At 43.7% G+C, this 26,034-nt stretch overlaps 2 protein-coding genes across 2 annotated transcripts; one reads left to right on the forward strand and one right to left on the reverse strand.

Annotated features, from left to right (window-relative positions):
• Positions 1-500: 500 nt before the first annotated feature.
• On the reverse strand, positions 501-23,265 carry LOC146175566 (uncharacterized). Its single transcript, XM_084581962.1, has 4 exons — positions 22,319-23,265; positions 13,095-13,218; positions 9,191-9,246; positions 501-2,339 (listed from the first exon to the last, which is right to left on the reverse strand). Exons 1-4 carry the CDS (start codon positions 22,853-22,855, stop codon positions 2,202-2,204), a joined length of 855 nt encoding a protein of 284 aa, XP_084438088.1. The 5' UTR covers positions 22,856-23,265; the 3' UTR covers positions 501-2,201.
• Positions 23,266-23,348: 83 nt separating this feature from the next.
• On the forward strand, positions 23,349-25,699 carry LOC146175567 (cytochrome c oxidase assembly factor 6 homolog). The gene is made up of 4 exons (XM_084581963.1): positions 23,349-23,568; positions 23,807-23,965; positions 24,248-24,309; positions 25,444-25,699. The coding sequence occupies exons 2-4, from the start codon at positions 23,822-23,824 to the stop codon at positions 25,517-25,519; spliced, it is 282 nt and encodes a 93-aa protein (XP_084438089.1). The 5' UTR covers positions 23,349-23,568; positions 23,807-23,821; the 3' UTR covers positions 25,520-25,699.
• The last annotated feature ends 335 nt before the right edge of the window (positions 25,700-26,034 follow it).

Raw genomic sequence — 26,034 nt, forward strand, 5'->3', positions numbered from 1 at the left:
AGGGTTTAAAGCAGAAATTTGGGCAAGCTGGTAAGGAATCATTTTGCTTTACAGCACACAACGACAGAACGAAAGATGGTTTCAAACAAGCAGACCTTGTTTGTGTGAAACAAACTTTCATCCCATTTTTGTGTGCTGTGAGCAACACAATTTTTGGAGTTGAACGTCCATATGTTACATCAGTTATGAGGGAATAATTTAGTGGAGGACTCTAAAAATTTTGACCACCTCGGGTAACGTACACCGACATCGCACAGTACACAAGTGCCTTGCCATTGAAACGTGGCCAGCGCGGCTGGGATCGAACCCATATCTTTGAGCTCAGCAGTTAAGTGCTTTAACCACTCAGCCACTGCAGTGGGGAAGAATCTACAAAATGAAAATGAAATAACACACCGACTGAGCGGCCAGCCACAGCTCCCTTGTAGTCACTTCTACTGAGTTTTTTCTTCGGGTTGCTAGCATCACCAAGAGGCCAGCAAAAAACAATGAAACAGCACTTTTTACATACTTAAATTTTTATTAAACTTCCAGGAAACAGGCTTATAACTTCTATTCCGCACCAGCAAAAAGGATCACTCAGGGGCGACTGTTAGGACCAGAAAACGCTATCTTGGCAAGTGCGGCGGCCATTTATGCAATGTTCTGCTGCAGCGCAGGCAGTGAGGAAGGATGTGAAGAGCACTGTTCTGTGTAGTCATGACCTTTTACATTGCACATGTGCAAAATGTGCTAAAAAAAAAAAAGGAAGGGCCAAACCAGAGTATCAGTAAAGGAATGCCCGGTTTTTTTAAGCTAGAGAAAAAGAAAAAAGGCTCCTCTCGGCAACAGCCTACCATCTTTTCTAAGCCACACAAGCTGTCGCGTGGCTTCCAACAGCATTCGCTCATGGTCTTTCACTGTAAGCTGCTAATTTTCCAAACACTGCATATTTTTATTTGCTATACTCTACCCATAACTTTCAGTCTAACGACATAAAATCACGAAAAAAATTACTTCCGTCGAGCCAGGGAATTATGCCACCTTTATGTGAAGACTCAGTGAAACAACAGTGCATGCTGAAAAACTAGCACTCCTCATTAATGCAGGTCTCCATGGCACAACATACAAGGTTCGCTTCGTTCCTACAAGTTGACACAGACCAAATAAATATAAAAACAAAGTGAGAGCATGCCCAGCTGTACCAGATTCAAATCGGGGCACACTAGACTACCAGTGTTCATCCAGTGGCTTGCCAACACTTTTTTGACTGCTCGCATGACTGACACTGCTCAAAGCAATGCAACAGCATCATTAGCAGACCTGGCACCACCTACAACCCCAACATCAGCCATGTCGACGTCGCACCTTACTAATGATGAGCGCTCCAATGACAGCATGATCAGGCATGAAGCAATCCTGTTATCACAAACTCGCGATGTCATCCTTATTTTATTTAAGCATGCAAAATTCAAAACAGTTTTCAAAAAAATTGGACAAAAACAAAGGCACTGCTCAAATTACAGAAAAAGTGCACTCGCAACCACCACTAAAACACTGTTCACATACTGCACAAAAATCATACCAAAGCCTTGATTCCGTCATGCAAAAAGAAAAGAAAAAAAAACTTTTCCTATTTTTTCCAACAAGGTGTGCAAAAAGAGAATTCCTTTACACTCGTTTCTCATGTCCCCTATGACAAATCTCAGCAGAGTGATTTTTTCCCAGAGAGCAAATCAGCGATTTGAACTTGATTTTTTTTTTTTTAAGCGCAGCTGTTTTGCTCAGAACAATAAATTTTTATACGTACAAAACCAGTTTGCAATGTCATATTTCTGTTAGCTAAAACATTAAATGAAAGTACCTTGTTGAAGGTACACAGCCGGAAATTCATGCGGTGGTTGCAGAAAGTGATGCAACATGCATAATGCATGTTTACTGCCTCACACATAACTCTTCAAGCACTCTGAAAAAATTTGGCAGCCGGCTCATCCAGGAGCACAAAGCTAAAAAGGAAGGGGGGGGGGGGGGGGGGGGGGGAGAGAGAGAGAGAGAGAAAAATGCGTACAGAAAGAAAACAGTGCCGCCCAAACTGCAGAAAAAAAGACTGTGGAGAAAAAAAAGGACAGTTCCGCACAAAGATCCCTTAAAGCAGTCCTCTTGACCATCGCTCGCTTTCGCATCATCACCACTGCTACTGCCGCAGCTGCATCAGTCCCACATCATAGCAGCCAGAGCTTGAGCCTCAGGGCGTCCACCCCATTCAGGTAGTATCGGAAGAGCCTCTTGTCACGCACAAAGCCAAGGTTCTCATACAACCGGAGCGCCGGCTTGTTGGTTATTTCAGTTTCCAGCACCACCTGATAAAGGAGAAAAATGCACAAGACCACCAGAAGAGGGATGTTCACACACAAGACTTCAAAGTAGGGGGTGAGCAAAAATTCAAAGCTTAGAACAGTTTTCGAATAGTCTTAGCTATTCATTTCACCCTGCAATTACACTATTCGAACTATTCAAACCTCTGAACGCTCCGAAATGACCATATTCTAGTTCATCTGAAATGGCGGCGCAACAGTGCGACATTTCCCAACGGCAACTTTTTCAATTGTTTACTGAGCTAGCTTGCTTCTTTTTTTGTTCTTGGAGGCAGCAAAAGAGCATGGCATAAATGTGCTGGCAGCCATCTATAGGTCATCAGTTCGTCGTGCAGTCAGCAGCTGCATATGGACACAGTGAAATTATCCCCTCAATTTAGATCACGATATTAAACGACACAGTACATGCGGAAGCGGCCTGGCTCGTGTACTTACGAGTGGGGATTCCGCAGCACGTATTCTCTGCTGTGGCTGCTTTGAAGAGGTCGCTCACTGTTTATGCCAGTAAGAATCTAGAAACTGCGTGCCCTAGGCCACAATGGACAATCAAAAGCATGTGGCAGAAAGATAGGCTCGCAGCACGCCCGTGCAACCGCATCCCGTTCAGCACGGTGTGCTTATACCGGGGCATCTAATGGGATGGTTTCGTTTTTGTGCCTTCGGTTTGAGGCAGAGTTTGGGCACATCATGGGACTTGCAGTTCAATAAAACCAACACATGAGAGCTACACGTTGCGACCTCCGGGTTTGCGGCAGCATTTCACAACCGGCACCAGGCCTCACGAGGAAGCATGCAAGGGATGGTCAAGCTTGCATTGAGGCTCAGGTTGCTACTCTTTTGTCTGTTTTGCAAGCCATCTCGTTGCATTTGCCCTGTGCCTTGAACAGTCGACTGCTGGTGGCATACCTCGACATGGTGGAATCTGCATGGGCACCTTCATGACAGCAGTTGGTAAGCTCCATAGTCATGTGAGCATTATGGCGATTTCCGCTGATCATGCTGGAGCAGCTAATCTTGCTCTGCAATGGCAATTTCGAACTTTGCCGGTTGACCTGGGTATGCTGCGCATACTCCAGCATTTGTTTGAAGCAACTACTTGCATAGCAGGGTACCCTAGCTCGATCTGCCAACCACAGTCTGATCTCGTCGGAACTTCTAGCCAGCGATCTCGTCATGTTTGGGGATTGTGGCATTTGTTTTTGATTGTTTTTAGTGGTTTCGGAAATGTCGCCAGAGGACGTTGGGCATCTCCGTTTTTTTCACGCGTGTGTATCCAGTGTATCTATCAAATATCTAGAGCATTAACAGCATGCGCATGGAAGTTGCAGAGTGCCGCACACCCGCCTATTTATCAATATCGCAACACACTTTGCCCCAGAATGCAACCTCAACTTTCGGAACTGATTCAGCATTACTTCTATCATGCGCTCTGCATGTTCAGCTGGTTGACATCTGTATGGTCTGTAAGGGGGTTTACATCACTCTGTTTTGATTCAGGTGCCCAGTTCCAATTGACCAGTGGAAATCGCCATAAGTCAGCCTGTAAGAGCAGACTTTCTTTTCGCTGAATGCAACTGTTACAAATTGTAAAGAATGGTATTCTACGAAATATATTTTATGACTATTACAGTTACTTTATTTTTTTCCCTCAATTATTGCCTGGTGTGCCTTACAGGTGTAGTATGGTGCTGATGATGGTAGAAGACAAAATTTGTTTGCAATATCTTGGTTTCTTTTCACAGTCATGGTGAAAAAGTGCTAGTCTTTAGACTGAACCATCTCTACTAATATTTGAAATAATTTGGAAAGATTCCAGTTGATTCATACCCGATGCTTATTTTTCTCACTTTGAACCTCAAAATTTTATATTCGCATACCATTACTTCAATGTGTTGGTATCTGAGCAATATACAAAAAAGGATGTCACAGCTAAGCTCAAAATAACAGGCTTTTTGAGACATAACTAGCAATACCAGTGAATGGCAAACATTGGAGAACACATGAATCATGTTAACTATATTAACTATAGTGAGCTGGCTAAGTTCTGTTATACTAGACTGTTAGACTAGATTAGAGCACTTTAGGACAAACTTGTACCAGAAAATTTGTTCATCTGATTAAAAATGCTTCACAAATATTTGCTCCATGTTAAAGGAATTCACCTTTACAGAAATGCTGTGAGCATGCCAGGTATGTCTAAATATCTGTTGCATGAAAATAATTAATAAAACAGCCTTCTGGATAGAAAACAATTGCAGAGAGAGCATTTATTGCGCTATGTATGAAGTGGGCTGAAGGAAGGAAGGAAGCATGAAATAGCTCGTGCTTATCCTACATGAAAATGGCATTGGTCTAGTTTTCCCCTTTCACTGTCTCAACTCTCTCACTGTATCTTGCAGCGATGCTATTTGTGTTTTTTGCGCATGTGCAACTTTTGCCTTCCATCCTTTTCCAAGCAGCACCTCTCTCTTATCTCGCCCTATCTGCAGCACAGCTGTCACCCACTCCACAAGCAGGCACACCACGCGTCTTTTTGTACACCACAGGCAATGTGCAATGCATAGTGCTGATATCTGGCTATCTCTGCACCATGATAACATGTGTCGCAATGCTGTCTCAGTTGAAAATGCAGCTCCAAAGCCTCATATCAAAGAGAGGGCACATTTTGCACAAGCGCACATTTTAGTCTGTGAGAGGCAGCGGATGGCATGCGACGCATGCGCATTGCTCTTATCTCGTGACAGTGACCTGCCTTTTCTACACAAGAAAATTTCCCACCGAGCACTCCTGCAAAAACAGCTTTTTCACAGTTCTCTGCAATGCCGTGTGGAAGCCATGCAAATGCCGCTGCGCGAGGCCACCGTGTGCTTGCAGTGAAAGTCCATCTTAACCAAAGGACACGCGAAACAGTCTCAGGCACATGTATTTCTGTAGCGAGAGCTACATTCGCCACAGTCTCGCCATTTTTCCGTGCCTGTCTGTGAGAAAAAAAATAAAAAGAAGGAAAAGAAAAAGAAGAAGGCATAACTCTGTAGTTGGTAGAGGTGAACAACAACAGCAAGTTGCTAGGACAGAAGGTTCGTTCGAACGTTGTGATGGCGGTGTGCCCCAGAGTTCAACGTAGAGACGATCTACACCCGAATCTACACCCCGATCTACAGACGATCTACACGACGAGAGGCAAGGGGTGCTCATACGTGAAGTGATTCCCCTATGGCATAAATAAAGCTGAAACCATAGAGTAAACTACTATGTGCAAAAGCCATGTCTTTACTTTCAAGCCAAATCTAAGCGTAGCCATGCAGATTGCTCTCACATAACTCCAAGTTTAACCATAAACTAACCCACATTTTTTTTATGCTGAGTACTACAAGAAGCCAACCATCTCACTTCATTCATGTTATCGAACAATACATATTAAAGGAGAGCTCAGTGCAGTTAAGTCTCCAAATTTTACACTTAGGTGCGTGGTTGTTTAGAGATCTGTAAGTAGAGATTAGTAATTATCACATCAGAATTAGTCCAACAGTATTCACCAACGAAACCAGCCTGTACCTGTTCTTTTACGTTAAAGGGCGAATCTGCGTGATAAAAAAAGAAAACTTGAATCTGCTCACTAACTCGGCACAAAAAAAACTTGCTCCGCCCAGCACACCAAACCGAAATCCAAAAAGAATGGGTACAAATGCAGCCACACCTACAAGCACAACACTGCATGTCACATGACAGCACAAACGTGCAGCAACCAATGCGGTTAAGCTCACAAACACACACACACACACACACACACACACACACACACACACACACACACACACACACACACACACACACACACACACACACACACACACACACACACACACACACACACACACACACACACACACACACACACACACACACACACACACACACACACACTTTGATCGTGCACCTTCACATATTTTGCACGAAATCCACAGACATCAAAGCACTGCTTTGTGGAATAAATACATGCAGCAAGCTGTGAAAACCCAACAGTAGTATGAACAGCAAGAGGCAGTTTATCTCGACGTAATATCTTCAGAGGAACTAGAGGGTATGAAATGGGATGTTATAGGGCTTAGTGAAGTTAGCAGGCCAAATGAGGTATATACTGTCCTGAAGGACGGACATGTAATGTGTTATCGAGGTTTACCGGAGAGGCGAGAACTAGGAGTAGGTTTCCTTGTCAGTAAGTATCTAGCTGGTAATATAGATGAATTCTACAGCATTAATGAGAGGGTGGCAGGCATCATAATTAAGCTTAATAAGCAGTATAACTGAAGGTTGTACAGGCCCATGCACTTACATGTAGTCATGATGACCAGGCAGCTGAAAGCTTCTATGAAGATGTAGAATCGGCAATGCGGAAAGGAAAGACGCAGTATACTGTACTAATGGGGGACTTCAAGGCTAAGGTAGGGAAAAAGCAGGCAGGAGACCAGGCAGTGGGTGACTATGGCATTGATTCTAGGAATGGCAGGGGGGAGTTACTAGTTGAGTTTGCAGAGCGCAATAACTTAAGAATCATGAATACCTTCTTCAGCAAATGGAAGAACCGGAAGTGGACATGGGAAAGTCCTAACGGGGAGACTAAAAATGAAATTGACTTCATACTGTGTTCTAACCCCACTATTATGCAGGATGTAGAGGTAATCGGGAATGTGCGATGCAGTAACCACAGGATAGTAAGGTCTCGAATTAGTCAAAATCTGAAGAGGGACCGAAACAGATTAGTAGGAAAAAAGTCCATCAACGAATTAGCGGTGAGGGGGAGGGCAGAAGAATTCAGGGATCTCGCTACAGAATAGATATTCAGCTCCAACAGAGGATGACGACATTAGCCTAGAAGCAAAGAACAATAATTTCAGAGAGATCATTACTGAGTGCGCTGTAGAAGTAGACGGTAGGATAGTTAAAGAGAATACCGGTAAGCTGTCTAAAGAGAGGAAAGATTTGATTAAGAAACGTCAAAGTATGAAAGCTTCCAATCCAACAAGCCAGATAGAATTGGCAGAGATATCAAAGCTAATAGATAAGCGCAACGTGGCTGATATAAGAAAATATAACATGGAGAAAATTGAGCATGCTGTAAAGAACGGGGGAAGCCTTAAAGCGGTGAAGAAGAAATTGGGCATAGGCAATAATCAGGTGTATGTGCTAAGTAAGGGACAAAGCGGGCAATGTCATCACGAATATGGACAAGATAGTCAAAGTAGCCGAGGAGTTCTATACTGATCTCTACAGCAGACAAAGTAGTCAAGTTAATAATGAGATTGGCAGTAGGGAAAACCAGACAGACGTTCTACCAGTGACGAAGGACGAGAGGTAACTGCAGATTTGTTGAAAGACAGGGGAGATATCGTGCTAGGAAAATTGGCCACCTTGTATACGCAGTGCCTGGTGTCATTGATGGTACCGGAACCATGGAAGAACACAAACATTATCTTAATTCATAAGAAAGGGGACGCTGAGGATCTGAAAAATTACAGACCAATCAGCTTGCTGTCCGTTACGTATAAGGTATTTATTAAGGTAATCGCTAATAGAATCAGGACAACCTTAGACTGCAATCAAGCAAAAAAGATCAAGCAGGTTTTCGGAATGGGTACTCTACTATCGATCATATCCATACCATCAACCAGGTCATAGAAAAATGCTCAGAATATAACCAGCCCTTATACATAGCATTCATTGATTACGAAAAAGCATTTGACTCAGTAGAAACCTCAGCGGTCATGCAGGCATTGAGAAATCAGAGTGTAAACGGGTCGTATGTGAAAGCACTGGAAGATATATATAGTGGCTGCATAGCAACCATAGTTCTGCATACAGAAAGTAACAAAATTCCTATAAAGAAAGGTGTTAGGCAAGGAGACACAACTTCCCCAGTACTATCCACAGCTTGCTTAGAGGAAGTATTCAGAGACTTGGAATAGGAGCAGTTAGGGATAAGGGTAGATGAAGAATACCTCAGTAACCTGCGATTTGCTGATGGCATTGCCTTGCTAAGTAACTCAGGGGATAAACGGCAAAGAATGAATGATGACCTAAACAGGATAAGTAGAAAGGTAGGCTTGAAAATCAATATGCAGAAGACTAAGGTAATTTCCAACAGCCTCGGGAAGGAACAGCAGTTTATGTTAGGTAGCGAAGCACTGGAAGTAGTAGGCGAATATGTCTACTTAGGACAGGTAGTAACAGCAGATCCGGGCCATGAAAGGGAAATAACAAAAAGAATAAGATTGGGATGGAGCGCATTTGGCAAGCACTCGCAGATTATGACTAGCAGCTTACCAGTATTGCTCAAGAGGAAAGTATACAACAGTTGCATCTTACCTGTACTCAACTATGGGGCTGAAATGTGGAAGGTAATGAAGAGGGTTCTGCTCAAGGACAACGCAGAGGGCTATGGAACGAAAAATGGTAGGGGTAACATTAAGAGATAGGAAGCGTGCAGAGTGAGTCAGAGAAATAACTCAAGTTACTGACATTCTAGTGGAAATCAAGAAGAAGAAATGGGCCTGGGCAGGACATGTAGTGCGAAGAGAGGATAACCGATGGTCGCTTAGGGTAACAAACTGGATTCCAAGGGAAGGAAAGCGTAGCAGGGGGCGGCAGAAAGTTAGGTCGGTGGATGAGGTTAAGAAGTTCGCAGGGGTCAAGTGGATGCAGCTAGCACAGGACCGGGTGAATTGGAGGAATATGGGAGAGGCCTTCGCCCTGCAGTGGGTATAGTCAGGCTGCTGATGATGATGACGAATATCTTCACAACTACACACTGAAGCAAATGTCTCAAAGTATGCACTTACTTCATCAGCATCATCGCTGATCATGGCCCGTATCGCTTTTAGCACCAGTGTAGAACCTGCCAAGGAGAGAAGAGGACAAATTGAGCGAAGCCAGTGCCTCCCATTTCCATGGTGCTGCTCAAGCAGCTGTCAATCTTTTGAATGACATGACAAAGCCATTGAGGCAAACTGAGGCAACAGGCAAAAGGCCTCCCTGTCTTGGTAACTGCAGTCTTGCACGCCTCGCTGCTCCACTGCTGTTTAGTTCCAATGACCTAGTGCCAGCAAAGCTCGATAACCCTAACTGAACAGTGCTTGATAACTTAAAATCTCATTATTTGATCAGCATAAATTCATACAAGTGGATAAATCAGACAACCGCTCAGCTCTACCAAATGTATGCACTATACTATGGCATGAAACTCTCTTTAATTTGGAGGAATTCAGCCATGATTCTTCACCTGGCTACGACAGAGGGTGTAACTCACATGGGCACAGGATGACGTACATGAGTGATGGTGACGTTAAGGGAGCAAATCCGGAGCCCGGTCACCAAAGCACAAGTGGCGGTGCGGTGATGCTTGACCGAAAGTATGAGGGTGTCATACATACCTTGAGTCATTAGTCAAGACGTTAATGACTGAAACATTTTTTTCTTTTCAGCTGCACTTCACTATTTGATTTAACTATATGACATCACAGACTGTGCTGTCAGTGCTCTTAATGTGACCATGGAGGCTGTAACTGTTTTTAGATCATGTTGTGCATGTATACACAGGGACTGCTTATTTTTCTTTCTTGTGGGACGAGTACATATGTGAGGGACAGGCTGCTCACAAACCCCGAGAGTACAAAAAAAATGGCAGCAAATTTTTTCGATAAGTAAGGGTATGTTTAAGTGGGAAACTTCATTGCTTCTTTTTAGTATGGTATGATATACAAGGTTTAATGTAACAAAGTGACATCAGCTATGAAGGGCGCCACAGTAAAGGGCTCCGCTACTTTTGACCACCCAGCGTTCTTTGATGTGCACTGGTGTCGGATAGTACACCTTGCATTTCACCTCCATCATAACACGGTTGCCATGACCGGGAGCAAACACGCATCCTTGGGATTAGCAGCGATTGCCCTAACCATCGTGGCAGGGCATTTATTTTTAGTCCCTCTGATAACCTGGCATTCTATTAATTCAGACATCGGCTCCACTCCTATGAAATCCAAATGACTGAGGTTTCACTGTGCAACACCAACAAATTAATACTGGAGCACACTGCCTTTCTGATAGCTTTTGAATTGTTCCCGCTGCACTGCTGCTAAAGCAAGTCTGAAATTTAATGACATGAAACCCATCTTCCATCAATATGCAGTTAAAAGAATAAAAAAAAGGCAAGTCCAAGGTTGGTTACCACTGTGCGACATAAGATTCAGCAAGAGCTGAAAAACAACATTCATATCATTATATTTTGAGGTAAAGATTCTGAGAGTGACACACATATATATAACTATAAAACCACTTGTTTTAATCTTCTGCAAACACCGATTCTTCGACTAGATCTCCCTGTCCAAGTGAACCATTCCAGGTGCACAATGCCACCGCTGCTGAAGCTCTTGTTCAATGGCGTGTTTCATGGTAACCATCCGGCTATGTTCTCCCCTTCCATTATTAACAAAGCACCTCCTTGTTCCATGGTAACTACCCTCCCTCCAGTTTTGCATCTTAATGGTCTTGTTATAACATGCTCCTTCTTAAGCAGCCGGCTGCACAATCCTCTGCTCCCATCATGCTCTCAGGACTAAATCTCGTTACGAGAGACACTCGGTTATAAGAGACATTTGAAAATGGTTTGGTTAGTTTTCCTATGTTTGCCACGTTAACAACATTGCATAGAAGAGACACGGTTAGAAGAGACACTCTGTTACTAAGGGCAACTTTTGCAGGTCCCTAAAGTAACTTCTTCACAAATTAGAAGAGATACAACTAACCCAGGTACGCTAATGCAACGCAACTGACTCATACCAACTCGTATGTGCAGCAGTTTAGATTTCCTTATTTAAATTCTGTTCCATATCAGTGTTCTTTTCTGTTCCAATATATAAGGAACCGAGATGGAGTGCCTCCTCCTGACTAGGAAGTCAAAATGTCCCTATTAATTCAGCCACTGTCATCACATTCCTGTGTGACTGAAACAACAGGAACATTTTGACTTCCCAGTAAAGAGGAGGCACTCCTTCTTGGTTCCTGACATATTGCAACAAAACGGAACACTGATATGGAACAGAATTTAGATGAGAGAATTTAAACTGCCACACATAAGAGTTGGTAAGAATTTTCGGTGACAAGAGACCTTGGTTACAAGTGACATCTTTTTCGGGTCCCTCGAGTGTCTCTTGTAATGGGGTTTTACTGTACTTCAGAGGTAACCATGCTATGAGTGGTTTCCATGGCAACCATTCTTTTGCTACTAGTATTACACCGACCCGAACCCAAGAACAGGTGTTTAACAGATGTCACTGTAAAATAAAAGAAGGAACACCAAATTTTCATTGTGTTCTTGCTTCGTAACGTGAACAACTGCACAGAATTAGCTCACATCGAGTATAATATAGTTTGTTTGTTTTTTTCGCTCCTGTGCAGTTTCGAATCAAGTTTTCACAGCCATTCTGTAGCTACTGATATCACAACTGAGACTGAGGCCATGAGTTCTAAAAGCAAGGAAGTTCTATGCAGTGATCCATGTTTGCTAATGGCTTATGCACCGTCCTAAAGAAAAACAAAAATCAGGTAAACCAGATCATTTAAAACAGTTTGCTTCGCAGCCTGTTTCGATCAACCTCCTCAGTGAACTCTGTCTAAATGCTCAGCTCATCCTTCTGCACCTGTTCCACAGCATGCTTTCAAAGCATATAGCAGCTGCAGGGGGGTGTCTATACAGACTGATGCCTGCGTACAATAAACGCACAAGGTGACAGCAGGCATGCAGAGTCTACCTGTACCTGAAAACGCTGTTTTTCGTGCTCTAACAAACATAGGAACCATGCAGTAGTGTTGAATTCAAGGGCTTTTCATACACTTTGGTTGTAATGCAGCTGTAGCCAGTATTGTGCACCAAAAAGCCAAACTGCTCTTTAGAGCCAAAATTAACCAGACCGGCTAATCCCACACCAATATGCGTAAAATTCATCATGTCAGCAAACCGCTCTTCTTTCTCTTAATACACTGCCAAAGAGGCATTTAGGAACTTTCACGGCTGAAGCACAAAACTAAATAAATTAAGCACTGCAAGCCGCATTAGTAGAACAAACATTCTTAGCAAGGGAAAGGAAATATGGTACATGTTTATTACATTCATTACTTTCCCTGTGATTGCAAAATCAGTAAAGAGAGAGTGAAACTGCAATCAAGGGTGATTTACACATATATGACTCAAGTTTGTCAAGTGCCAAACTGATTTGTACAGAGCAGGGGAAATTTCAAGTCTCTGTTTCTAGTTGATCCAGTGTCGTTCAAACATTAACACAATTTTTTCAGCTTAGTAGTTTTTTTAATCTTAGTTTCCGTAGGCTCTGACAGCAGTGGGCCAATACAGAGAGCTGCAACAAGTTGTGTGCGCTCACTGAACAACAATGTACTTGCTACTCCGTTGTGTGCTGTCAAGTAATTGTAAACACATGCGAGTTGTGGCAATTTTGTGTAGCTGTGTGTGATGTCACGATGCATGGATGCAAAACACAAACCTCCGTGCAATAAACTGTGCCACCACAGATTTCTTAAAGTGTACTGGTGTATAAATGAATTAACTCTGTGAGTCGATGCACACAATTAATAGAAAAAAAAAAGCAGAACAAAACCCGGAACCCTGATGCCCCTACGTATTTTCAGAGGCTGAAAAAAATAAAAGAGAAAAAGTAGCCAATGATTACTCACCTATCTTCCTCTTGCGGTACTTGGAGTCTACGGCTAGCATTGCAATGTAGCCCCGCTTGACCAACTTCTTGTGAACATCTAACTTGCAAACAATGGCACCAACGCACGTCTCCCCGTCCATTGCCTGAAAAGTGCGGCAGTGGTTTTACTCTCCCTGCAATCACTTGACTTGAGCACCATAAGTGAGCTGCCACAGACAAAACGTGAGTGAAAAGTCACGGATCTGAGTCATGAGAGATTGAAAAGTTATAGCTAAATGTGGAGCAAACGAAGCTGGCACACAAAAAGTCACAGCATTTCACTTCTGAGTGAGAATGTGACGGTTACTTGAGAAAGCATGTCTTACAGTAAGCTCAGTTTCTAAATAAGTAAACATATATGACAAATAGATTCAACCTCGAAATATCAATATCAGCCCTAGCAGCCCCACAATTAATAGCCAAACACTCTATTTATTCACCCTGTCACTGGTTAAAAGAAAGGCCAGAAAGTGGGAAAGAATGACCTTGTCAATAATTACATTTTCAGTGGATATAAGTATAGAAAGATGACAGGCTATTGGTGAAATAGGATTAAGCATAATCAAAAGGAAAATGTTTTAAGCGACCTGAACAGCATTTAATAAACAATAAACATGAGGTCTCTTTAAAAGTTTAACTGTCTGATACTAATTGCCAACCTATATAGCCTGCATGGAAGCTGAAAGTCAAAAGTGTTGTGATGTCAAGCAGGATAAAAAAAAAAAAAAAAGCTAAGAACAGCCAAAGAATGGCTGCTCTGCAACCAATAACCCACAAGCAACACTTCAACCAGCTTAAAGCGAAAAGTTCTAAACGTGCTGGACAAACTACTCACAACTATATATATATATATATATATATATATATATTGAAGCCCCTTTCCAAGATCACCTAACAGCTCTTTTCTGAAGAGCATGCTTTCCTGTAAACGAACTCTCGATTTAACCACTAACATAAGTAGCGCAATGAAAATAAACTTTGTGAAGGAAGTTGGCTTATTTCAGGAAAATCCTGCAACCTCCTGAAACAACACAACCCTCACTCGTTGGTTAGAGGCCAACCAGAAAGGAGCCATACTAACCCAGAAAAACAAACTTTCTGCCTGCAGGGGAGAAGAGAAACGGAAATAAGCACCTTTAAACAGTGCTATGTTGCTCCACAATTAATAACGGACTGGAAGGTGACGTTGCAGCGACGTCATGGGATGCCTGTCGCAGCTGGAACGACTAAGAATGCACACAGAAATAGCTCCCCACTGACCCAACTCTGGGGCACCTATTTTTGGAGGAACGAGGTGTGTGTTTGGAGCCCTGTCTGTCGACTTGCATGTCCGCGTCGCATCGCTGCTCCCAATGCCAAAGCCACCGTGGAAGAGTGCCACCGACCGGCCATGATCTCTCTGCCCCATGTGATGTGCCTGATGTTTCAGACAAAAGACTGCGGGTTCACCAATCAAAAACCTAAATCTTTGAGCTAGTTGCATACTAAACAATGGTTAACCAAAAAGTCAGCGTCGTTCGGAGCCAAGATCTAACGTGCCAGAAAATGCACAGAATGCATTTGCTCACAATGTCAAAGCATCCGAACAATGACAGCACCTGGAATCTTTTTTGTCACAATTTGTTGTTGCACTGTGCAATAAACAAGTCGAAACCCAATTTAGGAGGTGCCTCCTTGTCTTCAAGCAGGACATTTCACATATTAAGACCATGCAAAACAATTTTTTTTTTTACAAAAAATTTCAAAAAACATATGGTTCTAATACACCACCCTTCAATTTTTAAACACCCTCTCAAAGAATGGTCCATAAATCTGCCCCAGAACACTAATCAAACTTTTGTAAACTTCTTGGAAAAAAAGGAGCGTCCATTATCTGACTTCTGAACTCTGAAGTTCAATCCATTTACCAAATGCTTCAATGAGCAGTTTTACGTCGACCTTGAGCTCCGAAATTCAAGAGTTTTCAAGGACTCTCAATGCCTCGCCAATACTAGACTAACAAACAGAAACACATTGGTATAAACATTAATTGTACAAGAAACTCGTACGAGCAAAAACATGTAAGTTGATTTTTAGTTTCATCTTTAACATAAGCTCAACTTTTTTGTTTTTGAAATACCTTTCCTTTTGCAGCGCTCCTCAGACTGTTCTGAGCTTGCCACTCACACCAGGTCATTAGCAGCTTCTGCTTTCCCAGCACAAGAGCCTGCTGAAGCATTCACCTCAACAAAAGCTACTTTGTGCCTCCATGGCTCAGAATAATTTGGGGTGCCAGATCACACACAACCAAATGCCTCCTCAGACAAGCTCTGGGAGCCAAAAGCTTGGCACACATGCTTGATCCCGCATCTGCTGTGGCCGGCACAGTGAGTGTAAACATTTGAAGAATGCCTGGTGCTTGCTTCTTCAAGCTTGTCTTCAGGAGCTCATAACCATCTGCTGTGCCGAGACAGATTTTGATTTTGCTTGAACTCCAAGGATGAGGCGGTGCCATTTCGAGAATGGCTGAGCCACGTTTGCCGTTTTTCAACGTGGTTTGAGCCAACACTGGATAAATCCGGGCATTTCTTCACATTTGTGCTGATGGGAAGTTGTCAGATCTAGTATCTAGCCTTACTATGATCAGTTTGAACAGTGGCTGAAAGAATGCAGCAGTAAAGAGGAAGTGTATGTGCTCTATGAGAGGTTCGCTAAAAGGACGTTTCCTGAATTGTCTTACTAATAACTAAAGCCAGTGGTTACACCGATGTCACAGGAGACAGCTATTAGCAAGAAGCGGTATGCACACATATGCAAGCATGCACTCATTCCCACGAGTGAGTTGCTTATGGCAGATTCAATTCAAAACTAACATTGAGATTCTCTGTAAAACAAGAATTTATGAAGAAACAAAATTTGGTGGGCACAACCATTCTGTTTGTCACCTTTAATACACCACATATGCGAGGGCTTTTCAGGATCCACAGAAAATCTACAAATCTCAAGGCCTTTGAAGACGGCTCTCCCCAGTCCACCCCCTTTTTTTTTTATGATCAACAGATTTAAAACACCCTAGAAGCTCTGGGTTCTAGCGTAGAAATGAACCATCCGTTTTTAGTATCCTTGATATTTCCAGAGACAAAAGGTAAACTAAGGCTGCCCAATAGTTCCAGCACTAATGCCTCAGGTAATATTTTACACCAATTTTGTTATAAAGGACATTCAATGAATTAAAAAGATGAGCCAGGATTACAGAAGTCAGACAAAAGATCACCAGATACTCTATCACACAACTAAACATGACTGTAGTCCCCTCCAGACACATTACTTCTTGCATTTGAAAGACCTGTAATGGTTTTCCATGAACATAACTTTCAGCAGTATCTTCTCGTGCAGAGCAGACCTATTCTGCATCAAATTCTATTCGCTCAGTCACAACGATGCATGCATATTCCACCAAAAGCTGGAGATAGTACATTCAACCAAAACTGGCTATGTAATGGGTCAGTTATAAAATATAAACTTCCACTTTGGTCGCCAGTGAACATGCTCATAAGTTCAGCTACATACAGCACACGAATACACACAAAAGTAGAAGGTTAGACACCTGTTATTGTAGCTTTGCTGGTACAACAGTGTATGTGATATGCAAAGATCACCAGTTTGAATAATGGCTGTTTGGGAAGCCAGTTTACATCCTAAGAACCTGGGGCCCTCTTCATTTTTTTTTTTTTTTTGGGGGGGGGGGGGGGGGGGGTATAGTCAAAATAAAGGCCAACTTTAACCAACCTTCACCGGGTCCAACGTAACTGGGATCCCACATGTGGTTGTCATTTCCTCCATTTTCTAAAATATTACTCAGAAGGTTACATTGCAAACTTCCAAACCTGAATGCCACCATAAATAAAAACTATATTCCCCTAGGTTTTTCTTAGCTTGAGTGACTTGGCTTCTATCATGTGCATGCCACAATCATTTAGGAGAACTTGCAGACAGGCTAGATGGTTTGTAATTTGAAGAAGTAGTGAATTGCATTCAAAAGAAGCACGAGAAAGAAGAAGGACGCAGGACAGGAGATAAAATTGACCTGGCCACATGTGCTGTCCAAACCAACAAAAAACACGAAAGGAACAAGACAAGCATACTATGAATTCTCATAAACGACATCAATTCAGAAAGCCATCAACTCAGTCTTTAGGAGGGGATGATACCTCGTAAGGTGCAAGTAAGAATTCTCATACCTGCACCAGCATTTGCTTTCAGAAACTGTTTGAAATTTAGCTCAATTGCTTTATAAATAACCTTGTGTTAACCAAAAAATTTTGCTGAAAAATATGGTGCCCATGTGGAATTAGAAAACCAACAAAATTTGTGTGGTATTGAAGGCACATAAAACTGTTCCACATACTTGTGTCTTCTCTCTCTCTCTCTCTCTCTCTCACACACACACACACACACACACACACACACACACACACACACACACACACACACACACACACACACACACACACACACACACACACACACACACACACACACACACACACACACACACACACACACACACACACACACACACACACACACACACAAGAAGACTGAACAATGACATCCAGCCCTTGAGTAATACTTCAGAGATATAAATATTTGAAAAATTTATATTGGTATCACAGTTTCTCAAGTTCAATAGAAGACCTGGGCATAAATTTAAAGGAATCGAGAGTTTGTTTTTCGAATGGTTGACGAAAAAAACGTTCCTAATATGGACCAGAGCAGCATTTTCCAGGGTTGCATTACAATGGCTTTTTGCTTTTTCCTGGCACGCACTGGAGTATATTCATTGCCTTCATCTTGCTTACGCCTTTTTTCTTGCACGCCTATGCTTCCCTTCTTTGCTTAAACTGAGCACGGGCTGAGGAATTTGCATTGGCTACTCTAGGATTGTCCGTCTGGTTTACAGCCGCACCATATAACATCCTTGGTTTTGTACAATAAAAGCTTCTTTAAAACAGTGCAAGGCACAACACACAGGAGAAAAGGATGGAAACAGGCGCTGCATCCTGTGTGTTGTACCTTCCGCTGTTTTTAAGAATGCATTACCAACTAGCCCGGCATCTTGCACTCAAGGACTTCGTTCCTTGTCTTATTTCCATCATCTTAATAGCTAACAGAATTGCACATGACAGAAAGAACTAAGACTGTCTCCAATTTGCAAAGCCAGCACACAATACTGCACTATTGGCAACAAGGCCTCAAACGCTCGCTAGACAAAATGCGGGAAGCTCGATCTGAAGTACTCAGAAGTTCAGCGGCAGGCAAAAATAACAAATAAACATGATAACGCACTATATTAAGAAATTTCAAAAAAAAAAAAAGAAAAAAAAAGAAAAGGTTTGATTAGTTTTACACGACAACAGTTCAATGCAAACTAGCTATACATATGCCAGACCCCCTTTTTTTGTAGATGATACGCTTGATGGGACTCACTGCTTCTACTGCTCACTTTAGCCCATAGTTCCAGAAATGCACTATTGAAATTACTATTTCCATGACAGCAGTGAAAAACCACTTTTTGAAAAACTGTACCTACCATCCCCTCTGAAGAGTGAAACAACACATCGCTGATGCACTCACTTCCTTTCTTGCTTATATGGCAAGCTTCCAATACCCCTCGTGTTTGGGTATCAAAGCTTTCACCCAAATCCCTACTTCATGTAATCGTGGCTATAATTTTAATTCGGCATAAAAACTGCATGGGATTGCAGTGAAACCGTGCCATTATCAGCGAATACCACAAAATTCCCACGTGTCAGTAAGATATAAGAGCCCCCTACCTTACTTTTTTTTTTAACCTGACAGCGTTGGCCCTGTTATTCAGTAAATTCCGCGTGTTGGCATTGCCAGGAAAAAATTACGAGCATGGCTCCAAAAGGTGGTAGTTGGCAGATGGCTAGGCACCGACTGGCCAGCAGTTTGTGTGTCATGTCCACATAACACAGCAGGAGCTGCCAACTCGGGTAACTCCTTGGATATGGGTGTACAACCCACCAGGACCCTAGCATCCAAAGTATGATATGCCACTCCTAGGCCTGTTCGTACGGCTTGGTTAAATCGGAACGTTATATCTACGTCGGATGGTCCTTCACACAGTGTGGCGGTGTACCACTGTATGTTAATAGGAATCCCCAAGGTGAGCTGCAGGCAGGATCCATTCATGCTGTCAAGGCATACCCTTAAAGGGCCCCTGAAATGTTACTTGCAGTAATATTCCAATTCAAGAAATCCATAGAGGTGGTCCTTGTGAGTATTCGAGTCAAATTTGAAAGCTTTGCGGGGCACGTATAATTTACAAAATATTTTTTTAAAAGTGCTCGTGGCGACCGCTCGTGACCGATTGGGGCGACACATCCCCAAGTGCAAACCTCCCATGTGACGTCGCATGGGCTTGCTGGGCGCACTTGCTCATTGAACGCTCCCAAGTTACGTGGGCAGGATAGGGTGTGTTGCGGCGCAGGCTGAGTTGAGGGAGGAGAGGAGAAGCGTCATTTTCAATAGACAATACTTTCAGGGCTAATAAAGGTAGCTTAAAAATTTTTGCTTTGCGGTGACAATTGATGGGGTACTTAATGTCCTCGAGTAATTTCGAGTTTTCATAATCAGATGGGTCCTTTAAAGGCCAAGTGCAAGAAATCTTTTCGTTCCCTAAAAGAAGTGTTTGCCAATAGTATGTCAAAAGAGAGTACTAGAAACAAAATGCAGCATTCATACTTGATGAGAGTGTGTTGTGAATTGCTCGAAAAAACTTTTTAAAACCGAAGTTGGGCAGCTATTACTAAGAACCAGAAATAACGTAGAGACAACCTGAGGTACTGTAGCTGTGGCATTTAGGCAGCTCACCGCTGCTAAATCTCAGTGAGTAGGTATGCGTTCCATTATCTTCATGTACTGTGAAAGAAAACGAATGTTGATTGCGTGAATTGAATCTACCACGCTGAATGAATCCTGATCAACCTGGACTATCTTTTTTTGTTTTGCTTAGTGCTCTCCACACTTTCGAAACGCATGCGGCAAATGTATGCGTCCCCGACAGCTTCACGACATGCCACCAGGTGCATGCTTTTCAACTACAGTTTTTGAAACGCTAGTAACAACAGATCTAGTTTTCTAAAAGGCATGAAATATCATTATGGTGAGTCTTGCGACACACCGAGCACATTAGGCGGTATCATAGCCAAAGTAAAGTTTCCTTGTAGTAGACCTTTGCAAGGCGAACATCAAGTGTCCCCCCACCACTATTATTATTTTTTCAGAAGTATTCAGACATGGTTATGTTCTCTTCAGTGCCTCTTCAAAGAATAAAAAAAAAAAAAAAAAAAACTATTCTCTGTGACATGCTTTGAGGTTTCTTTACTAGATGATACCATACCATCGTGTAGTTCCGTGTTGAAGTGCTAAAACTTTTGTTGACAACTTTTATTGTCACTGTGCAATCAGCTTGGGGTGTGGAAACTGTACTAAAGCTAATTACCATCTGGTGGCCGGGACTACATTAGTTTTGCTAATGTGCCATTTCTATAAGTGTGCAATCACCATAGAGCTCACTGATCAATGTAACCAGCTCCAGGATACATAAGAACAGGCTGATCGAACAATTACCAGAAAAAATCGTTTACAGCGCATGCGCGTGTGTGTGCGTGTATATATATATATATATATGACTATAACATATCATAGTCATATAACATATGACTTTTCGGGTTTCAGGTGCCCGGTTCTGCAGCAGAACCGAGCATCTGAAACATTAGGTCATATGTTTTACTCAAAATATGTTTCATATGTTTCACTGACAATAGCTGGCAGTCAAACTGCTTGTGTGGCAAGAGGCCTGGCACTCAACTGGCACATCAAAAAGTGTTAAGCAGAGCTATTTTACAATAAGCAATTAGTGCTTCACTTATATTCACCACTTCACAGTGGTCTCTCTGCATTGATTTAAGCACAAAACAGGACCACATGTGCAACTGTAAAACTGAGCAAAACTGCAAACTACCCCATCATTTACATTTGGTCGAAGACAAGAGCGGTTTACTAACCCCTGCAAATGCTCCAGGAACTATTTTGTAATTCATATTTAGAGCAGCGCACACATGACAATATAGTACACAAGTGAGCCAGATTTTTAGTGTGCATAAATTTAGAAGTGCAAAGTATGAAGTCTTGCAGATGATGATGTAGGACCCTTGCCAAGACTATACATGCTCTCAGTTTTATGGGCAGATCAACCCAAAGCCATGGATCTGAACAAGGTCTCTAAACGGCTGACTGCATTCCACAGGCTGTGATCCGCAGCAAGTGTGCTGGTGCTGTGTACAGTTAATCATAACGTATATACTGAAAGAAGGAAATGCAGATTAACTATCAGAACGACTGGTTATGACACAGGCTTCAATAGCAGCAAGTAACCATGGCCTTCACATTGTTACGCGACAGACCTTAACCTCCGCACTCAGAAGTGCTATGATAGGGTATGAATGCGTAAGTGGTCTCTAAGACGACGGTGCGTTATCGTTACGCGACAGGTAAGGCAACCTGGAAAGCAGCTGCTAGTTCCTAGTCTATGACTGACCTTAACCCGTGTGCAGAGCACCGTAACAGTGTGCTCGACAGAAAGCTGTCGGCCTTCCGGCTGATAGTAGCTCGGGGCTCAACGGTGGCGTCCTTGATTTTGCGTTTTCCTTTTTTTCTCTCTCTCTCTCTCTCTCTCATACGCACATCACGTGGCTTCCCACCGAAAGCACCGCTCGCTAGTCGCTATCGGTCCCTCTCAGAAGCGAAGGTTGAGCGCGCAATCGCCATGGTGCGTCGCTCCCTAAAAAACTTTGGATGTCGTCCAGCGCGTCCGCACGCACACACACACGCACTCTCACACACAACGCGCGAGGCAAAAAAAAAAAAAAAAAAGAGCGTTGCGCGTCGTCTGCGCTTTTGACCCTGAGCTCGCCGACGCGCTCGGCGCACAGCAAGAGGGTTGACTCCCAAGCCAGAACGCATTGGCGCTACACTTTGGAGCACAACTAGGCTGCGTTGGGCTTCGCCGGCTCCGTGCCGACATCACAGCTGCACTGGAAGAAATATATGATGCACGCTGGGGCAGCGAGCACTGACCACGGCAACAGACGCAACCAAACTCGCGAGAGAAACTGCACGGCGTAACATCCTTACCAGAAAGCACAATCGTGGCCAATTGTGTATGAAGTACCGGTACGTGTATATGGAGTAAGGTTCGGAGAGGTCCTTCTGAAACAGGCGCATAATGTCCGGCATCTGCCGCTCGGACTCGTACGCGACGTACGAGATGTCTTCGTCGGCGCATGGGCTCGGCGGCGCGCGCACACTGCCGTCGGCATCACTGGACGGGCTTGGGGGTCGTTGGAGGGCGGCCGACTCGGGCGCACACTCGCCACCGTGGTGGTCATCGCCGTGCCAATGCACGACACCGTTGAGCTTGTCCGGCGGCGCGACACCGACGACGGAGCACCCGTTGGGAGCCGCATCGCGGCGGCTCAGGCTCAGAGTTTTCTTGAGGTGCGCCGCGAGGAGTTCGTCGGACACCTTCCAGAAATCGTGGTCGGCATCTTGGGCCAGCCCGTCGGCGAGTCGGTCAACTGCTTCGGATCCGAGGTGGTGGCATCCTGCCGTGTGATCGCCGTAACCTTCTAAGCCTACTGGCGAATGGTCCGCACGGTCGGGATCTTCCATCGCTCATGGACACGAGCTCGGAGGCAGCTCCGGCTCATACTTCGACGCTCTGCACCGAGCGACAACCGCGCACTCCATCCAACAATCGACGCTCACTCCTCCATTGCACGACGTGCTGCTAGCGTCCGTGAGGAAAATAAAGGTCCAAAAGTATCTCCGTCCCTTTAATCGAACGGCACGAGCACCGTGGGCTTGCTCATTTCAGCACGATTGTCGAGGCCCGTGACGCATGCTCATTACGCGATGTGTTAATGTAACGCTCCGCGCTAGGCGCACGGGCTGTGACGAAACCGCATGCGTTAAGAAAATCAAGAGGCGAAAAGAACAAGCGGCTCCAGATGCGCCTGCCCCCCGGTCTGTTTTCACCTACGGTTCTGTTTAAAGTTCACCCGTCAAGAGGTTGCGAGGTCGCAAAACAAGCGCAACTACCCACGTTCACTTTTGTCGCGGACGTTTTCTTTTGTTGTTGGCGTTAACGGGTTGCATGCGGTTTCCGGTTCCGCTAGCCGCCAGGGGGCCACGGTTTTCGAAACCAACTCATGTGGTTGATGTGCTGCTGTGCTCCATCATTTCACGACCTTCGACTCCGAGGATTACAACCCGCAACGAGCACCTAGCTCAAATGTTGCCAAGTGGTATTCTCGCTGTTGGCATCTAGCGCGCTGCCTGACTCTTCCCTCTCACCGGCGCCTTCCTCGGCTTGAGCGGCAAAAGTAAGCGTGACCGCTAGCTGCGCGCGCGTGTCCGTTGCGCCTTGTAAGTAGCGTGGCGCTTGGTGCAATTGAAGATAAATGCATCCCTGTTTTGTTCGCATGAGAATAACCGCGGCAAAGCGGTAGTACAGCGCTGATTCGTGCGAAGTGTCGTTTATACAAATTGTTATAATGAGCGCCATGCCGGATTCATCGTTGTACGTCCTCTGAAGAGCGATCATATATCTTTAACTTGCAGCCCACGGGAGTCGCGATGTCCTTCCCCAACAAAGAGCAGCGTCAGAAGTGTTGGGATTCGAGAGATCGCTACTGGGAGTGCCTTGACCGTAACGCCGACGATGCGAGTCACTGCGCGGAAACGAGGTCCTTATACCAGTCCTGTTGCCCAAGCCAGTGGGTAAGTGTGCTGGGACTTCGCGTTTTGTATTAATTTACTTGCAAGGATTTGTGTGTTCATTTTGTAACGAATTACTAGTCACTTATTTGAAAGTAGCGGTTTTGCTGCCGTGAGAAACCTTGTAACGACAAATTTCCGTTAGCACTGCTGCAGACGAAATCGTTTCGAATTGATGTGTGCAAATTGCTGTTTCTAAGCCCATTGGACTAACCGTAGATCGTATCTTGAATCAATTATTGTAAAAAATAGGCCGGAACTTTCTTTTTCCTCTCCGACTACTAGGTGAAGCACTTCGATCGCAAGAGGGAGTACCTGAAGTTCAAGGACAAGATCGAGAGTGATGGGTACGAGCCACTTGATGATCCGAAGGCCAGGGCAAAAAGCTGATACTGACGCTAGTCTGCGAATAGGCACACTGTCAATACATTTTGACCAAGCCCGAGGGCTATGCCTGCCCAGACATTGGAGCATGCACTGTGCAAGTTAGAATTCATCGCTGCTCTTCTAGCATCCTATTCTGTGCTCATAATGTCATTAATATGATGAGAGTAGAATAGATGCTGTGGCATGACAATTCATAGATGTTTGCATGTGTGTGTGATCGCTTGTCTCTTAATAAAGCATTTCTAAGGGACTGATCTGTACACGTCGCCATGCATTAATTCTGGCTGGGTCAGCACAGGTTTGCGAATTTGCAAGTACTCGTCTGCATGCTTGTGTTCGGTAAGTAGTAATAGTGACGCAGCAGAGCCGTTCTGCCTGTGGAGATCTAGAGCTGCAGCTGTTACTGTACGTAAGAAGCAAATTGCAGATGGAGAACTGAGGACAGTGTTAGCATTGTAATGTGGGTATAGCGGCCTGGTCTTCGTTTGATTCTAAGCATTCAAGTAAGCTGGTGCAAGGGGACAGATACAGAAAAGGTGAAGTGATTGTAGTGTCTGCTCTTCTAATCAGCCCTTCCAGATGTGTTGTCTGTTGTTTCATGTTGTGCTGTGTTTATATAATGTTTATGAGTTTATATAATATGCTTTATGGCAAGTTTGCGTACGAAAAAAAAAAAAAAAAGTAGTAAAGCTGCAAAACATTTTATACAGCTGGCTTGTATATGTTGACCCCAAATAGCCTACCTCGGTAACCAGTTTCAGCGTTCACTTCGGTCAATGCTGTGTCTGTCAAATGTGCTTTTGGGGAAGACCCATAAAGGAGTATGTATTTGAAACACTCTTAAGTGTATCAGTATCTTGGTGTTCATCACTTCCCTTGGTTGTTGTCCAAGCACAGGGTTTTAATGAAAGCTAAATTATGCCTGTGACTGATATGAACTTTCAAATTTGACGTCCGAGTCAACAGAGCAAGTTATTTAAAAGCAGTATCAGGTTTGCAAAAAGCTCAATGTTGATATGTTTAGAGTGCTGTGACCTGAGTGGACGAGTTGTGTGAGGTGCCATTACATAGGCATGCTACCATTCTACTTCTAGGAGGGCTGCTGGGAAGCCGACTATCGTTTTCGTAGATGCTCGTGATGCCAGTGGTGGTTTCAAAGCAGTCACCTGACCACATGTCGACTTCGTAGCTTTTAACCATTGGCTTGCATTTTATAGTCAAGACGTCTGCCAGCAACAAGGTGGCAAAATAAACTATTTTTAACATATACCCTCTGCCAAGAGCCTATTTATAGAGCACTGTAAGACCAAGTGTTACAGAAGCTGTGTTTGGAACATTGTGTGTATTACATAAACATTGATGCATTTATGATCAAATTCAATTGCCCATTCTTGCAGCTTGGTAATGAAGTACCTCAGGCTATCTTGCGAGTGCAGCATGATCATGAATTCACTTACCTGTACATTTTTTGAGGCAGGGCAATAGATGGGCTGCCATTTAGGTATCAAGTTTACAAGATTTGTTCTGGCAAAGAATACCAAGTAATAGCATACAGGTTTAGGCAGTGTCTCAAAGCTGTGTTGTGCAATGCCCAACCAAAAGCTGTTATTACCCCCAGGAAGAAAATGTGCCGAGGTGTTCAGTGACCTACCAGCAACAAAACTATTTCACTGCATTGCGTACTC

The sequence above is a fragment of the Amblyomma maculatum genome, chromosome 10 (genome assembly GCF_055883805.1).
Source record: "Amblyomma maculatum isolate TAMU_Amacu chromosome 10, ASM5588380v1, whole genome shotgun sequence".
Taxonomy (NCBI): Eukaryota; Metazoa; Arthropoda; class Arachnida; order Ixodida; family Ixodidae; genus Amblyomma; species Amblyomma maculatum.

Excerpts from the sequence above, each read along its gene's own strand:
- LOC146175566 (XM_084581962.1), bottom strand. The coding sequence starts at position 22,855 with ATGGAAGATCCCGACCGTGCGGACCATTCGCCAGTAGGCTTAGAAGGT. Across the intron at positions 9,247-13,094 it reads GTACCGCAAGAGGAAGATAG|GTTCTACACTGGTGCTAAAA; the intron begins GTGAGTAATCAT and ends TCTCCTTGGCAG. Across the intron at positions 2,340-9,190 it reads TCAGCGATGATGCTGATGAA|GTGGTGCTGGAAACTGAAAT; the intron begins GTAAGTGCATAC and ends CTCCTTTATCAG.
- LOC146175567 (XM_084581963.1), top strand. The coding sequence starts at position 23,822 with ATGTCCTTCCCCAACAAAGAGCAGCGTCAGAAGTGTTGGGATTCGAGA. Across the intron at positions 23,966-24,247 it reads CCTGTTGCCCAAGCCAGTGG|GTGAAGCACTTCGATCGCAA; the intron begins GTAAGTGTGCTG and ends TCCGACTACTAG. Across the intron at positions 24,310-25,443 it reads GACAAGATCGAGAGTGATGG|GAGGGCTGCTGGGAAGCCGA; the intron begins GTACGAGCCACT and ends TTCTACTTCTAG.